This window comes from Maylandia zebra, linkage group LG19 (assembly GCF_041146795.1).
Source record: "Maylandia zebra isolate NMK-2024a linkage group LG19, Mzebra_GT3a, whole genome shotgun sequence".
Lineage (NCBI taxonomy): Eukaryota > Metazoa > Chordata > Actinopteri > Cichliformes > Cichlidae > Maylandia > Maylandia zebra.
The window spans coordinates 4,903,218-4,920,035 of NC_135185.1; the positions used below are offsets into that span (position 1 = coordinate 4,903,218).

The 16,818-nt window shown below is 39.5% G+C and overlaps 1 protein-coding gene across 1 annotated transcript in view; it reads right to left on the bottom strand.

Moving 5' to 3' along the window:
- The window catches only part of akap6 (A kinase (PRKA) anchor protein 6), a 236,893-nt gene that overhangs the window by 105,076 nt on the left and 114,999 nt on the right, over positions 1 to 16,818 (bottom strand). Inside the window, exons 14-15 of the mRNA XM_004554667.3 lie at positions 13,924 to 14,054; positions 3,888 to 4,008 (exon numbers count right to left, since the gene is read on the bottom strand). Coding sequence (XP_004554724.1) covers positions 3,888 to 4,008; positions 13,924 to 14,054 — 252 coding nt within the window. The remainder of the gene's footprint in view (positions 1 to 3,887; positions 4,009 to 13,923; positions 14,055 to 16,818) is intronic.

A 16,818-nucleotide genomic window follows, 5' to 3' on the forward strand; every position in this document is an offset into this window, starting at 1 on the left:
TTACAGTATACAGGCCTGTAGACCTGTCTCCGTAAGTCTCAGCGGTGGAGAAGGAGAGAAACAGTATAAGAAAGCGACCTTGGACCGGGCGAGGAGACGCTGTTGAGCTCCGCATCAATATTTTAGCGGTAGAGTTGACACATCAAAAAAAAAGAAAAAAAAGAGAGAAAGACAAAAGAAAGAACGAGGGAGAAAGGAGAAGAAGAGAATGCCCAGCGATTCCAGAGTCATCCAATATTCATGCACGCATCATCGCTGCCATGAATATTCATATGGAGATGAATATTTAAGTGCAACTCCTATGGAGAAATTAGGTTCATCTTTACACTTATCAATAATTTGCAGGCCAGGTGAGTCTCATCGGCCACTAAATAAGTCATGTCTGCACGCACGCACACAGACGTTTGAAGGATGGGAAAAAGAGTGGAAAACAACACAAAGTTACATGTCTGCTGGTTCGCAGCAGTGCCTTGTGGGTAAGAAGAGAAAGAGATGTCAGCAGTTTGATCTCTAAAAACAGAGTATGTGCACGCAGTTTATCTATTACCATTAATGAATATACATGCGTACAGTTGCATGGTTGACACACACGTTAACTCCAAAATGTTAAAATGTCCAGCACCAGTAACACTGCTTTGTTTTGGTTATTGGTCTTTTATGTCCAATGTGAACTATCATGTACCTATTTTTAGTGTATTTTTTGCACCAATCCCTCTGATCAAATATTTAGCATCTAGCCAGAATAAGCCGGGGTTTTTGTTTACTGTGGTTTGTAAATAAAAGAAACCAGTTTAGATCCATTTCAATACTTTATTTAGTTGCAGCTCACAGTGACAGAAGCTCTTTTGACAATAGGCAGTATTTCACAAATGAGAAATATTACTGCCGTTAGAAATACCCCAAACCTCCAACTGAGAACTAAAATGAAATAATTAATCACTACGAGCACTGTGACATGAATATTGTACAGCTGAGACTGTGAAGTTAAAAATTTAGTCAAGCCTGATAATGTAGAGCCTAGCCCAGGAAAGACTGTGAAGTGCATTAAACTGGAACTGGGAGTGGATTTAGGTCCACAAGGTTCCACTCCTTGGAAAAACCCACCTAAAGTTTTTGTCTCGATTTTTAATCCACCCAACCGTTTTTAATATTTCCAACCTGACACTAGTGAAATTAACACATTGATTCATGAACATCTGCCAATTGAGTGAATCTGAATTGTACACACATGGCACCAGCTCACACATACCTCAATATTTCATTTACTGTCTCTCAAAATATGACTTACTTATACTTTTTAAACTGTTACACAGTTTAGGAACAAGTATATTTTTATTCGATTCCCCTTTTCGTGTGCGTGCGCGCACCTGTGTGTGTTTGTAAGCATTTAACCCTCCTGCCATCCTTTAAAAAACTCACACCCATCACCCTAGGGACCATTCTCAGCCACGCCATAAAAAGACCATATATCCATATTTTATTCCACTTTAAATTAGCCAACCTTGTAAAACTACTTCTCCCTGAAATATTCATGTAAAGTTTTAATTATATTTTCGTTGTTTTAACCCTTCAAATCCCAGTGTTATTACATGAGCGCCCTGTGTTATAAGCCCCAAAAACCAAAAAACGAAACTAAATATTTCCACAAAAAACCAGTTGAAGTAATATGTGATTGTCATTATAAGTAGGCCTTTAGATGGACCAAAGATTGGCACCAACATACATTTTGACCTGCCATTATTTTTTTTGCATTTTTTTTGCAATTTAAAAATTAAAACTTCAAGGCCCTGAGTCTTCATTGACATCCAAGAAAAGAAGAAAAAATAAAATCATATGATGATAATTTGGGGTTGAAAAATAGCGTTTATAATGGAAGTCAATGGGCAGAAAATGGTCCCCAGGGTGATGGGTGTGGGGATTTCTGCTGCTCAGCCATTTTAGGCTGATTTAAGGAATTCACACTGGAATATTAACATTGACAGGTAAAAACTATCCTGTGGCAAGTTTGGTTATATTCCACTGAACACAGTGGAAATGGCAGCCATTTAACACATAGCAGTGGCACAAAAAGGTCCCAAGAAGGCAGGAAGGTTAAAGGACAGAAGAGCACAATTCAGAAATCTCTAATCGTAACACATCCTGTTCTTCTGTGTTACTCATCTGGTGGCAGTGATGTCATTACACAAACACACAATCTCTCTCTCTCTGTCACACACACCCTTCTCTATGATATGGTTATGAGGGAGGCTATGCCTTGTAATCCTATTCTCCTTGGTGAGGATGAAGACGGGTGTATGTTTGTGTGTGTGCCTGGCTAGAAAAAGGAGATCTGAGGTGGAGGGAGGATTAGGGCAGGAAAGAGGAAGCCAGCCAAAGTGGGCGGGCATTATTTGCATCAAATACTTATATTTTCTACACAGTTACATGTTTTCTTTTTATATTGAGACTGAAGTCAGTGCTGCTCCTCCATGATGGAAGCAGAGCAGCCGATGGGCCCTTTGTGAATGTTTGGAAACATGTGAAGTCTTTCTTGCCAGGTAAAGTTGTAATAGTGCCTTATCTCCATCACCTCCTGTTTTTTATTATACAAAACAATTTGAAATACTTTACTTATTCATCGCATATTTGGGAATTTCATTTTTTATTCTTTACTATGTCTAATTTTTTATTCTTTTATTCTTTTTCTCTTATTAGAAGTTTGCTGTGTGCCTCCATGTCACATCTATAGCACAGAGTGTGCTGAACTAGATGAGAAAGTGACTCCAAACTGAGGCATCCAAGAGTGTCATAATAGGACCGTGCTGTGCCAGTTGTGAGCCATCTTATCATACTATAAAAAACTTTGTACAAAATCTTTGCACATCGCTGAATGCATCAGCTTAAAATGAACATACTGGCTGTTGAGATTGATGTAGCAACTGTAGCCTCAGCCTATTAGTTAGTGAGATCAGGTTTTGTGAACTCATCCTAACTCATCCTCCTTTTTGACACTAATGGGACCATCATTTACAAACTGAACATCATGTTGCATTCAGAAAAACTTGAAAGACTCTAGTTTACTGAGGTCTTAAACAAAGACTCTGAAGGACCATAGACATCTATACGATTAGAGTTCCTTCTAGAACCAGAGAAGTCACCCCTGCTGGCCATATGAAAGAGTCCAAGCACTTGTACATTGGCTTTTCAGACATGGAAGTTACACTGATGTTTCAGTATACTGCAGCCTACTTCTTAGGCTGTTTTTTTTTTTTTTGACCAATAGCCTTCATCTCTAAGTATGTCTGTTTTTTTGTTATATCACTAAGTTCTTGCTGACAATGATTTAAAATGCACAAGGCTACTCTATTCCAACAGGGCATATGTTCAGTTTAACACTGATAACTTTCACTACATTGCTAGCACAATCATGCATCAATTGGGTACAAGTGTGTACACTGTGAGGGCAGACAGTAACTTGATTACTTGTTTTTTCCAACCAGATTATGAAGAGTAAGTCACACACTTGTTGCCATGTCCCTCCGATGCAAACTGAAAAGTCCAGACTTGCAGGTTTTATGTGCACATTAAGTCTGCTTAAGAATATCAAATAAAGAATATCAATTGTTGCAGACCTCAAAAGAGTCCACAGAAGGTGCAGACTTCAATGAGTTCTCTGAAAGGATTACCCCTAGTTACACTATTATGGACACTGTAGTGTAAAGGGAAGCACCATGGCAGTAGTTTGATACACAAAAACAACCATGGTACATTTCATCTCAATGCACAGTTTTCCTTCATGGCCCAGTGCCCACAGGCTGGATATTTGGAAGAAGCATCAGTCGCACTGGATGCAGAAGTGTCATGTCTATTCACATGTACTGTGAGTTGGTGAAAGTAACACTATTTACCTTGAAGAGGTGATGTCTCTGCTCTTCTGACAGCATCAGCTGATGACTGTCTGTTACCATGGCGTCCATGTCCATCAGCCAATCCCACAGCTCCTGGTATTCAGCCTCAAACTCCTGCAGACTGACAAAAGGAAGTGAGAGAGAAGAAAGAGTTAAACTGTTATAATTAAATGTTTGTTTTGCTATGATTCATCTTGTCTATTTTATTATTTCCTTTATTATTGTAAATTTTTTTTGTCCTCCGGCAAAGGGAAACGTGGATCTTGTTATATTGATAAAACACATGTCTAAAAACTGACTGACAGATAAAGTTTGCTCTACAGAAAAAGACAACAGAAGGCAAAAAGAAAAAAGTGTCAAAAAGCAAAACTAAAATGCCGTTCCAGGGAGTATTTCATCACATTTTACAGTTGTGGTCATAAGTTTATAGATCATGTGCTTGAATGTCATGGTAAATTTGGGATGTTATAGAGTTGGTTCACAAGTTGAATTTATTTTGAACTTTCTCAAATCCAACACGGTCAGAAATACGTATATATACACTCCCACTAATATTTGGTTAAATGTCCTTTACCAACTTGCACCTCAGCAAGATGCTTTTGGTAGCCACCAACAAACAACTGAACATTAGACCACTCTGTGTGGCAAAGCTGACAGTTCATTTAAATTAGTTGTCTTGTGAGATTATTATAGAAACAATTATTTGATCCCCGCTGAATTTGCAAGTTTGCTCACTTCCAAAGAAATGAACAGCCTGTAATTTAATGCTAGTTTCATATTAATGGAGAGAGACAAATTATCAAACTAAAATTCAGAAAAAAAACACATGACATATAAGTTATAGATTGATTTGTATGTCACGGAGTAAATAAGTATTTGATTACCAAGCAAAACATGACTTGTTGGAGAAACTGTTGTTGGTCTCCAGGTTTGCACACATGTCAGGAGGGTTTTGGTCCTCTCCTCTTTAAAGAAACCCTCTAAATACTTTTTGGTTCTTGACTGCCACCTAGCAACTTGAAGCTTCAGCTTCTCTACAGATTATCTGAAGGATTGAGGTCTCTAGACTGGGTAGGCCACTGCATGACCTTAATATGCGTCTTCTTTCGCCACTCCTTTGTTGGTTTGGCAGTATGTTTTGGGTTACTGTCATGCAGGAAGACCCATCCACAACCAATCTTCAGTGAGGCTGAGGATAGGCGGTTCTCATTCAAGACTTTACGATACACTGGCCCCTCAAAGCGGGGAAGTCGTCCTGTGCCCTTAGCAGAAAACCAACCCCAAAGCATAATGTTTCCACCCCTGTGCTCGACTGTAGGGATGATGTTCTTTGGGTCACACTCAGGAATTCTCTTCCTCCAAAGACGGCGAATTGATGCCAAAGAGCTTGATTTTGTTTTCATCTGACGACAACACTTTCTCCCAAGCCCTCTCTGAATCCTTTAGATGTTCAGTGGCAAACTTAAGATAGGCCTGGACGTGTGGACCTTTTTAAAACGTATAAATTCCATGAGCAGTAATGTCAAAATGTTTAAGTTGCCTTAAACATTTTAAGTTAACACAAAAAACCCACTATGTGTTTGTTTCCACTCACAGGTATATTATTAAATAGCTACTGAGAAGAGAGACATCCTGGATACACATTTTGGTCGAACCAAATGGCAAAGTTTATGTTTAAAACTTTGTGATGATTCAGAAAAAATAACATCCATGCTCCTGCTGACATCTTCAGCAACTGTATGGGTGTCTTAGAAAGATATTTAGATATTGTGTTCATGACAGTTTATACAATCAGCACCCAGGCTGTTTAAATTTCTGTTTAAATTTTAATTTTGTAAAACTGTATTCAGACGTGGTTAATATTGTTGGGTCTTTAGCTTACAATATACAATGCCTCGAGGCGCCTAGACGCTACATAAATAAAACTGAATTTAACTGAACTGAAAGTGTAGTACGATAAATAGTCTTACACCCTCACGTCTTCTGTCATCCCCCCACTTCTTGCTGCTTCATCCCACTCCCTTCCCCATTCTCCTTATCCCAGATTTCACCCCCACCTCTCTCCATTTCACCTCATTTTTCCGACCTCTCAATGTCATGGCTTTGCCTCCCACATCCTCCTCTTGCCCAGAATTTCTCCTCCACCTCTCTTTTTCCTGTTTCCTCCTCCTTTTCTTGTTTCCTAGCACTTTCTCTAAATCTTTCTACCTCCCTTTTTTTCTCTTAACATCGTTCCTTTCCTTACTCTCTAGTTCTCCCTCCCCTTTTTCAGCTCACTCCTCCCACTATCACCTCCCTCTTCCCCTTCCTAACTCATCCTCTCACCTCCCCCTTCCCAACACAGGATCACATCAAATATTTATGCTGCTGGAACAGGGGCCGATTGCTCAAACACGCGCATTACTGTCAGCCGTTTTGTTAAGGTGCGTGTGTGTTTATTATTTATATATTCACTGGCTTTCGGTCTCGGCGGGGATCGCCAACATGTTTCTCAACATTAGCGGTGAAATTGTTTGGAATTCTCCGGTCGCTGACGACGACAGTTTGACAGCTCTGTCAGACCCACAGTATTTCCACAGTGACTCGCACACAAGCACACACACTGCACGTACATGCCAGGCAAGGCGACCACACATTAAGAGGTGCTCTCTGAAGCACACACATGAAAATCACTCAAATACACAAACACACACTTACTGAAAATCACAGTTACCCAGAAAGCCGCATACATATTCATCACTTAAAAAAGGAAACACACTACAATTTGATGTTCCATCAAAGTAGGGAGAGTAAACTATGAATGAAATTATGAAAAAAACAACAAATACAACAAAAAATACTCAACTCTCTACCATTGTCTCCTACAAGCTACAAAATTCAAACTATTAATATCTTTGGAATGAATGCATGCATTTATGGGCCTGAACCAGAATACTTTATTAATCCCTGAGGAAATTATATACACGTACATATTTTTACATCTGTTGTTATGCAATATAGACCCAATAAGTGAGTCTTAACCAAGGGGCAACCTCTGAAGCTGAAAAATGAAGCCAATGCTACATGCATACAAAACTGCAGTTCTACTCACTTTTGGGGCCCAGCCTCAAATGGTTTGAAGTGACAATTTCATATTAAAATGCCCAACTTTACAACCTTAAATGTATATTTACAGCTTGGCACAAAAAATGGATTTAGGATAGGTTCCCTCTTCATAACTTCTGCGAATTTTGAAATCATCATTGATCTGAATACTGGAGTTGGGGGCGAGGTGGCAATACCTGACTGGGACACCTGTTTGACTACAGGTCGTAGAGTACCTGAACAGTGTCAGTAGACAAGTCCATCAGTTCTATTTAAACTACTACCACAGCAATATGCTTGCAACCAAACACAGGGAGTTTTTTCCAACTGGTTGGGCGATACAGATTTTTTCCCTAAACAGGGACAGGTTCTTGCCAGGGGATCACTAACCAACCTTACGTGACTGGGGCATTAGCAATCATTTTCGTAGTGTGTGGCATCAAACTCCAGCAACCACTCGCAACCAGTCAGAGAATACTCGTTGTTCCTTCAAGACCGGCCGTATGGTTTCAGACCAGTCTCTAGGCCTGCATGACTGGGCATTATTCATTTGATGCTACACTGTCACCATGATGTTCACATGTACAAACTGGAGGACAAGTTAGCATCACGTGGTTATTGGTCATGTGTTTTCAAAACCTTAATAAAATTATACTTCCTGCATCTTGGAAAAGTTTACTTCTGCTCCCACACATAAAGAACTTGTAACTATGGCATTTTCTGAAATATTTATCATGTTAATTGCTTCTGTCATCTCAAGAATACTTATGATTAATAACCACTTTAACCTTTCCTCGTGACTGAGAGTTTTGCATGTAATAATTTTGTGTTATTTTGCACAAACTTGTTCCCAAAGCTTTCTGTTCTTATCCTGTTCCCCACTTTTCAGAAATGACCTTAGTTTATTCTGTGGTTTTTATATCCATCACAATTTCGAACTTGTCCCCATTTTCTGTTTTTACTTTCTAAAAATTGTTTTCTTCATCTTCTGCGGCTTTTTTCATAACTCCTTTTTCCTGCTCACGGCTACAGAGAAATAAAACAAGATTTGCCAACATTTTTCCACCTGTTCCTCCTAACTCCCCCCACCTTGATCTTCTGTTATTTTCATCCTATCCTTTCCTCACACCTCCTGTCCTCCACTGAAAGTGATTCTCCGTGAAATAAAAGCTAAACCGAGGAGAAAAAAGCAAAGCAAGCAAACGCTGCTTCCTTCCCCCAGAGGCGGTGTTCCTCATTATGCGCTGAGCAGAGCGGCCCTTTACTGACTAAGACAGATGAAGCAGATACAACACTCGTACAGATTGTTTTCTCTTGTCGTTTTTCTACCTCCCCTCCTCTCCTCCATTTCCGTCTTGTTCTCACACTAATGTTAACTAAATGCTTTGTAAAACAGTATCTCACGGGGGGTGGAAGACGAGAAAACAGACAAATCGGAAAGGAAGGATCGACGAGGCGCCACTGTGGGGCTGCGTTCAACACCGGGATGGTTACAGAGTGTTTGAAGTGTCAAGTTCGTTTTCTGTCACACTGCGCTGACGGAGCGCACAAGAGTATTATAGAGAGCCTTTCTGACATTCAGTCACCTGAGGAAATTTGAATTATAAGGATCTATTATTCATTTCTACCTCAACATAATTCCAGTCAACACTGGATATAAAAAATAATGTGGATAGAAAGTGTGCAAACCTACATGGAAAAACATACTGATATCTACACTAGCTATCCAGACATTTTTCAATAATGAAATAAATGTGCATCTGATGAGATTAAGTAGTTAAATGCCATGTGTTTCAGTGTAACACTGACCTCTACACATCCTATACGTCTGTATTTTCTATTTTCTACCCAAACACAACAGAGAATGGCACACAGACACTAAGCAAAGGAATTTGTTGGGCCCAGCTTCAATCTGCAATGAAGGGAATATGACAGGAGTGTCCAACTCCAGGCCTCGAGTCCCGGTGTCCTGCAGGTTTTAGATGTGTCCTTGATCCAACACAGCTGATTTAAATGGCTAAATGACCTCCTCAACGTGTCTTGAAGTTCTCCAGAGGTCTGGTAATGAACTGATCATTTGATTGAGGTGTGCTGACCCAGGGCGATATCTAAAACCTGTAGGGCACCGGCCCTTGAGGCCGGGAGTTGGACACCCCTGCACTGTGACAACCAGATGGACAAGTTAATTTTCCTGTGTGATGCTATGATAGATGTTGAAGTTCTGTACTTCTTTGTCTCACAGCTCCAGATTCCTTCCATATGTCCTTCAGTCAGTGTTGAGTTTTATGTGAGTGATGTGAAATACATGCTTTTCAAAATAACTGCTGTAACATTGTTAGTGTCCTCTATTTTACAGGGTTTACTAACCCTGTAAAAATTTCAAGTTCTGAGTTTCTGTCTTTCCTTTCTGGTATTTTGTACACAGCTGTTTGAATAAAACTATATGGTGATATACAGCTAAATGCTCCGATATCTGGCCGTGAGGTACTGTTGAGACACCTTGCTATTGATTATTGGTGTAAAATAGCAGGTGATAGTCCACCCAACTGAAATTTAAAATGTCTTCATGAGGGGCCTAAAAAATATATTGGAATCTTTCATTTTTAAATACTTTCTTACTGATTTACTCTTTTATGTATGTATATATATATATTTTAATGATCTGTGGTGTCATTATTTTGAGAAGTTCTTTAACTAGTATTGTATTTTAAACAGGATTCAGGATAGATACCTTGTTGCTAACTAAAACACTCTCGGTGTCTTTCAGGCTTAAATGGACAGATTTGTTATCATACTTCACTTTCTACTTCCCTTTCTCTCTCTCCCTGTCGCCTGCTGCTGCAACGCCGATAGCGGCTGTAACTGCTGTCTCTAATTCATCATCCTCCATACAGCAGAAAGAAGAGAGCAAGGGACATAAGGCAAGAGGAGGGAAGGCAAGGCTCTCAGAGAGAGAACGCGAAAGAGGAGAGGAATGGAGAAAGAGGAAACTGGAGAAGGTAACAATAAGATGAGAAGACAGATATTCTAAATAAATAAAAGTAAAGAAGAGGATGGGAGTGGTGCATAGAGGAAGGCAACAAAGTAGTTCCACTGAGAGAAAGGATGCAAAATAAAGCAAGGTGAGCAGGAGAAAAACATGAAGAGAAATGAAGAGGTAGCAGAAGGCCAAGAAAGAGGAGACAAAGCAGAGGTCAAGGAAGAGCAACTGGGAAAGAGCAGGAACAGAGGGTGAGGAGGAACGCAGGGAGCGATGGAGTGAAGGAAGAAAGGATGACAAGAGAGGAGGATGAAGCGATAGAATGAAAGGTTGAATGAGTCATATTGGCAGCCGTCACCTTTCAGTCAGAGACTCTGCTGGATTTATGAGGTGATTCACTGACACTCGCCCAGTCTAATGGATTCATCCTACAGAGACATTAAAATCGAACTGTCGATGAAGAGCAGCGCAGAGGCCCGTGCTGATATTCACACACTTCTTCATTCATCCATGCTAACGGGTTCACCCTACGGAAACATTCAAATCAAGTTGTCCACAAACAAAACCCGGGTGCTTAATCAGTCATTCACTCACTAATTTATTATTTTATTAATCTTGGAAAAGAGCGTGGTGCACAAGTTTAATTTATTTAGACTTTTGTGGACTAAAAACACTGACTAACACGTCGTACAATAGGAAAGTTCCCTAAAACTAAACTAAAAAACTAAAACTAAATGTGAAAAAACAATTTAAGTTAACTAAAATAAACAAACTGAAATGATTTCGTCAACTTGGAAAACTAAATAAAATAAAACTATAGATGAAATGTTCTTAGTCCTGTTTGCCTGACGAGGCATTGATGGACGAGTTTATTGAGACTGTGAGTCAACTCATTTCAGTTTAATAGCAGTACTGATTTTCCTAAATCTTGCCTCTGACATACAGTATGCCCTCCATTACGTTAACAATTCAAAAGATTAAAAACAACACTGAAGCTAATAAAAACTGAAATAAAACAAAACCGTTTCAAATAGTAAAAACTGAACAGAAACAATGATTAGTCCTGAAAAAGATCTAAAATGCCATCTTCAGCTACCAAATGGTTGTAGACAGCCATCAAAAGTCTGTGGTTAAAGTAGAACTGGATAACAGAGTTTTAAGGTGGTATCACTGTTGCCTCACAGTCAGAGGGTTCTGGATTCAGACCTGTGTAGGGTCCTTCTCATTCTTACATTAAGTTCATTCATCCATATATTTACAAAGTCTAAATCCTCTCTCTGTTTCTCTTTTATCACAAAGTCATTAATTCCTGCAAAGTCAAGTCACTCAGTCATTCAGTTAAACATGCATTTGCTTTCAATTCTAATGTTAGTCCTTCGTGTATTCATGTTGGACTTTTTAAGATATAAATATGTTAAATAAGGTAACAAGTGAAACCAAAGTACTTATTGGTATTAAAAGTATGACTTTGATGTATGTATATATATATATATATATATTTCTGCTCTGAAAGGTTTCATGTCCTGATTGGTTAGAAGCTTGGACATGCCTCATCTTTCCTATATAAGCATTTAGATTATTTTGAACATAACAATAAGAAATATGAAAAATAAAAATTGACTTTTAGTTACTTTAGTTACTACAAAAAATCTATATCTTCCACCCTTACTAACTTTCATTCTGCTAATAATTTAGAATTGAGATATTTTGCTTGAGATTAGTGAATAATTCCGTCTGACCTTCATTTTCTTCACAACTGAACCAAAACCAGAAATCTCAACAGAATGAAACTCACAAAGAAAAACATGTAACATCCAATTAATACAAAACGCATCACACACACCACTGCACTGGACAGACAGACACACACACACACATACCCAAATGTAAATGTGAAAGGCAACAGCTAACATATGAATAACCAATTAGAGCCCGACACATTCAATGTAAATTACTGAAATATTACGCCGCAGCCTCAGAGGGCTGAAAAACACAAACAAGATGAGGCTTTCATTTACATTTGTGCTGTGGGTTTTCACTCTTTGCGCACAAACAACTTGCGCATGTAACAACTGTTATTTAATTCAAGTAGAAGACAGTCCAGTGGCACTGCAGTGGGTTTGATTCGTATATGTGGACACTTGCACAGACAACGCACGCACCGCACGCTTCGCGGAAGCCACCGTGAAGTCACACTGACAACACCCGCAAAGTCTGCAGAACACAACATGCTACAGACTCAAAGGGAGTAATTTAAGCCTCAGTTTTTTTATTTGCATACACACTACTCAGTGTATGTTGTCATTTTCTTTTTGTGTGTGTGTGTGTGCGCCCTGTGTGTGAGTGATAACTGCAGTGAGAAGCTCCTCAAAGCCGGGGATGAAACGCCGACAGGCAGCGTGACCAAACACGGTGCTCGCCGAGCCGAGCCTGGCCACACCAGATTACTGCTGTTAACGCTCATGCTCTGTGTGTGTGTGTGTGTGTGTGTGACTGCGTTTAGCTGCATGTGTGTGTTGTCTGTTATGTTTGCCTGTGTCGCTTCTATCACAACAGACAACACTGACCTGCTAGTTTTCACTCTTATTATTTTTGGAATACACAGGAGCAGCAAGAAAGAAGTCCTCGTTTGTCTCCTATTGGGCCTTAGTTCATTGTTTTAGCTCACTTCCTGTTCCCTTTGAGCCACTTTTCTTCTAATTGGCTGCACATCACAAACAGAAAGTTTGAACAATGGTTGGCACTTCTGGGCTCACAGGCTTTGTCCCTCAATTGACCATAGGAGGGAAATTCAGTTTTATGAGTGCATAGAATTTCTACAGGGTGTATGAAAAGAATCATGTGTCTCCTACAGGATATATTTTTTAAGTAATGGACACAGAAGCTTGGGGTAAATTTCAAAATACATGGCTGAATATAAAGTTTTACATGCAAAAACTTTATATTCACTGTTCACAGAATTGGTGGTGTCCTGTCCAGGGTGTAGTGCACATTTGGCCCTAGTTGGGATAAGCTCGAGCCTATATTACACTAAATTAACACATTAAACTGATGGTTTAAAGTGGTCGCTTAGTGTCTTACGGTTCTGTAGTACTTGCATTGATCCCTGTGACTTCTCTTAAAATCTCAGGGATCACCTCTAAAGTAGGGAGCTGTTGTTATCCTGGCTTGATAACTTTTAAATTCTATATAGAGAGACCGTCTGATTCTCATAACCCCAAGAATGAAGATCCTCAGCCTAGTCATGCGGCAGGTTTGAGGTTTGTTAACCAGTTTGCTAAATTACCGTATTTTTTGGAGTATAAGGCACACTTAAAATCCTTTAATTTTCACAAAAATTGACAGTGCGCATTATAATCCGGTGCACCTTATGTATTAATTCTGGTTGTGCTTACTGACCTCGAACCGATTTTATGTGGTACACGGCGCTCAAAAATCTGTGAAAATGTGTTAGTACGACTTTGGTAAGCCACGAAGCTGCACCGCATGATGGATTGTCGGAGCATTACGGCTACCGTAGTCAGGAGCCTCGCGGAGTTACTGTGCTTCAACATAATATTACTCTGTGTGTATAAGGACCCCAGAATGGCACCTATTAAGAGACATGCTTACGAAGCGGATTTCAAACTCAAGGCTTTCAGTCATGTTTTGTTTCGCTTAATGCGTCTTATGTATGAAAATAGACCTGTTGATTAATATTGCACTTCATAGTCTGAAAAATACGGTAGCCTAGTGGTGGATGACCTGTAGCCCAGGAGGTCAATGAATACTCTACCAATTCGATTCTGAGTGTATGCGTCATAATTAGCACTACACGAATGTGTGTGTACATGAGGGATGTGGGGAAGTTTTAACAGGTCCTCCCATAGTAGACATGCATTTGTTTTACAAAATAGAGCACTGTAAAGCAATTACGGAAGCTAACAGAAAATTACTGATCACTTATTCTGTTGTTTCCTGTTGTGCAGTTACCTGTTGTTCCTGGCCAGGTGATTGCCGCGCCTTCTGTTGGTGGGTGAGGGGTACTGCAGGCTGCTTAGTTTGATAGCCATCTGCTCTAAGGCCATTCGCTGGGCTTCGCACTGACTGGTGGTCTGCTCCGCCTGGAGAAAACAACAGAACACAGGGGTATATATTACCCAGACTGAATTATTTCTTACACTTCTTTGGTTCATTCTGAGATTGCGTTCACATCAACATATTCTCTGTTATGTTTGTTAGTTGTACCTTGCTATAACCAATGAGGACTGATATGCTGTTTCCACGATATGCTGTGGATGCTGATGATAGTTCAAAGGGCTTCATAACAATCAATATAAGAATATTAATGCAAGAAAAGAAACTAAAATACCTCTTTGCAATGAAAAATGCAACTTACAGGTTTGATTAGCAGCTTCTTTTGAGATGTTTTTAACTGTTTTGAGAGAATAATTTGTGACATTTAACGCTCAAATGAAAGGGTTTTTAAAGAATATTTTGCACTACTGCTGAATCTTGAGATGATGTTGTTTTATAGTTATTATAAAATTCCCTTAAGATGTCGTCCAATACACTGTTAATAGGTTTCTGCACTGTAAAATGAAGACTTTTAATGCTACATGGAAATTTATGTTTTATGTTTTAGTCGATTAGATAAATAAATGAATAAAACCATCCATAGAATTTAAAAATAAATAAAAGTAGACCCTATGCTGGTAAACAGTCTAATGTCAAATAATCTGTAATGTTACAAATTAACACTATGTCTATGCATGTCATGTTCTCAGTTTGCTGAATTGCAGGTTTTCCATGAAAAATTCCTGCCTTTCTCTGGTTTAGCACTTCTGCAAAGACCCCTCGAGCGTAAGACTTTTTAATACATTCTAAGGTGAACTTAATTCAGTGCTTCTTACAACGTACAAATACCCTGTCTTAAATAAAGACCAAGATGACCAGAATCAAGGTAACACAGTGAGCCTTCTTGAAAGCGAACAGAACGTGTGTGCATGATGAAGTCGGCGGTCTGAGTGGGATCATCTTCCACTGAGTGTGATTAGCTGTTTATTGCAGATGAAGGAGATTCGGACGTGGCGCGTTTTGTCGGACGTGCCCTTTAAAGCCCTGCAAGCATTCAGCAAGCCACTAGAAACACTCTCCATACTTATCCTCTGCGTCAGCTGACAACATACACACGCATCTATGAAACGGCACGTACATGTGTATGCATATAAATGTACATACACACACAAACATTTCACTAACACAGATCACCCATAAAACCTGACGCACACATTTAATACGAATTGCTTTTCTCTGGCACAAATTACCCCTCATACACACACTCCTATCAAGCTCGCACAAATGTTCCCATAAAGCCACACATGCGCACAAATTGACCATCAATTGCTTCACACACAAAAACAAACATATTCACACATGGAGCATGATTCGCTGCTCTTTCTCACAAATTATCCTTCTCTCTCTCTCTCACACACACACACACATACACACACACACACACACACACACACACCACAGCTAGTTGCACTCGGTATCCAGACACAATCATATAGAGGCACTCAGAGCGCCGCTCAGATGTAATTGCATACAAACTATATGGAGATGAGGCCTCAATTGAACCAATGAAGGCAGAGTGAGTGTGTACAAACAGCCCAATGTGCACACATACACACATATGACCGCCTGCTTTTTCCTCATTCAGTAACAATCTGAATAAAGTGTTGTCGCGTCGAGTTGCGTTCGCCGTCCGATCTACTTAGCGGACTCGACGGAAGGATCTGGAAAGGTCATCCAATCTGTAGAAGGCAGAGCTGCTCAATCAGCGAGCTAATAAACAAACCGGCAATACACAATCAACAGCACTGTCTGTGTTGAGGTGTGTTTGAACGAGAGAATATTCTGTTTGTGTATGTGCTGCTGTTATAGAAATGAAACTAACTGGAGCCTCTCGGAGGAAAAAAAACAGAGTTTATCTAAATGTCTCTCCACTTTCCTTCATTACTTCTCTCTATTTCTGTCTTGGTTGCGTTTGCAGACTGTTTGCTGGCTAGTTAGTCGGTCAGTGAATCAGTAAATCAGTCAAGTTGTTCATTAGCTGGTTAGACTGTTCTTTTCTGTGCTAATATGTTCCCTCAGTCTATAACTTTGAAGCCAAGCCAAGAACTACATTTAAAAATTGCCTCATTTATGTAAGCTTTTTGCACATTTATCAAGTAAATTACTGCACTTACAGCAAAGCAGAAGCGACCTTGGTCAAAAGAATAACCACGGCAGGACAGCTAATCCAAAAAAATGAATTAACATTGAAAGGGGACAATTGTGGTTTTACTAATTTTCTGTCATTTATATACTGATACAATGTTGGGTGTCAGGAGTTGGGTCTGTAACCCAGCATTTTGAATTTTATTTTGTATTTTGATATGTGGAATGTGTTAAGTTCTTTGGTTGCTATTGTTACTTAGGATTGAATTGAGTTTCTAGTTCTTCTATAACTCCTGATTTAAAAGTCTTTTCTTGTCTTCAGTGACAATATGTCATGTATTTGTTGTCTGTGTGTGTCATGTAGTCGGTGTTATTATGTCTACATCTCTCCGTGATTCCAGTTTTATTTTGAAAGTCTTGTGGTTCTATGTTCAATGTGCTTAGTTTTGCTCTTCTCCTGTGGAGTTATTATGTTCATTTGTGTCAGCCATGTCTCCCCAGGTGTTTCCACTTCCCTCATTAGCCTTCTGTGTGTTTTCATTCAGTCTTTGGCAACGTCCACACGGGTATTTTTGAAAACGGAGATTTTCCGTTTTCGTTTTAAAAAATAATCCCATCCACACGTAAAGGCAGAAATGAAGGAAAACGCTGCTAGGAACATACCAA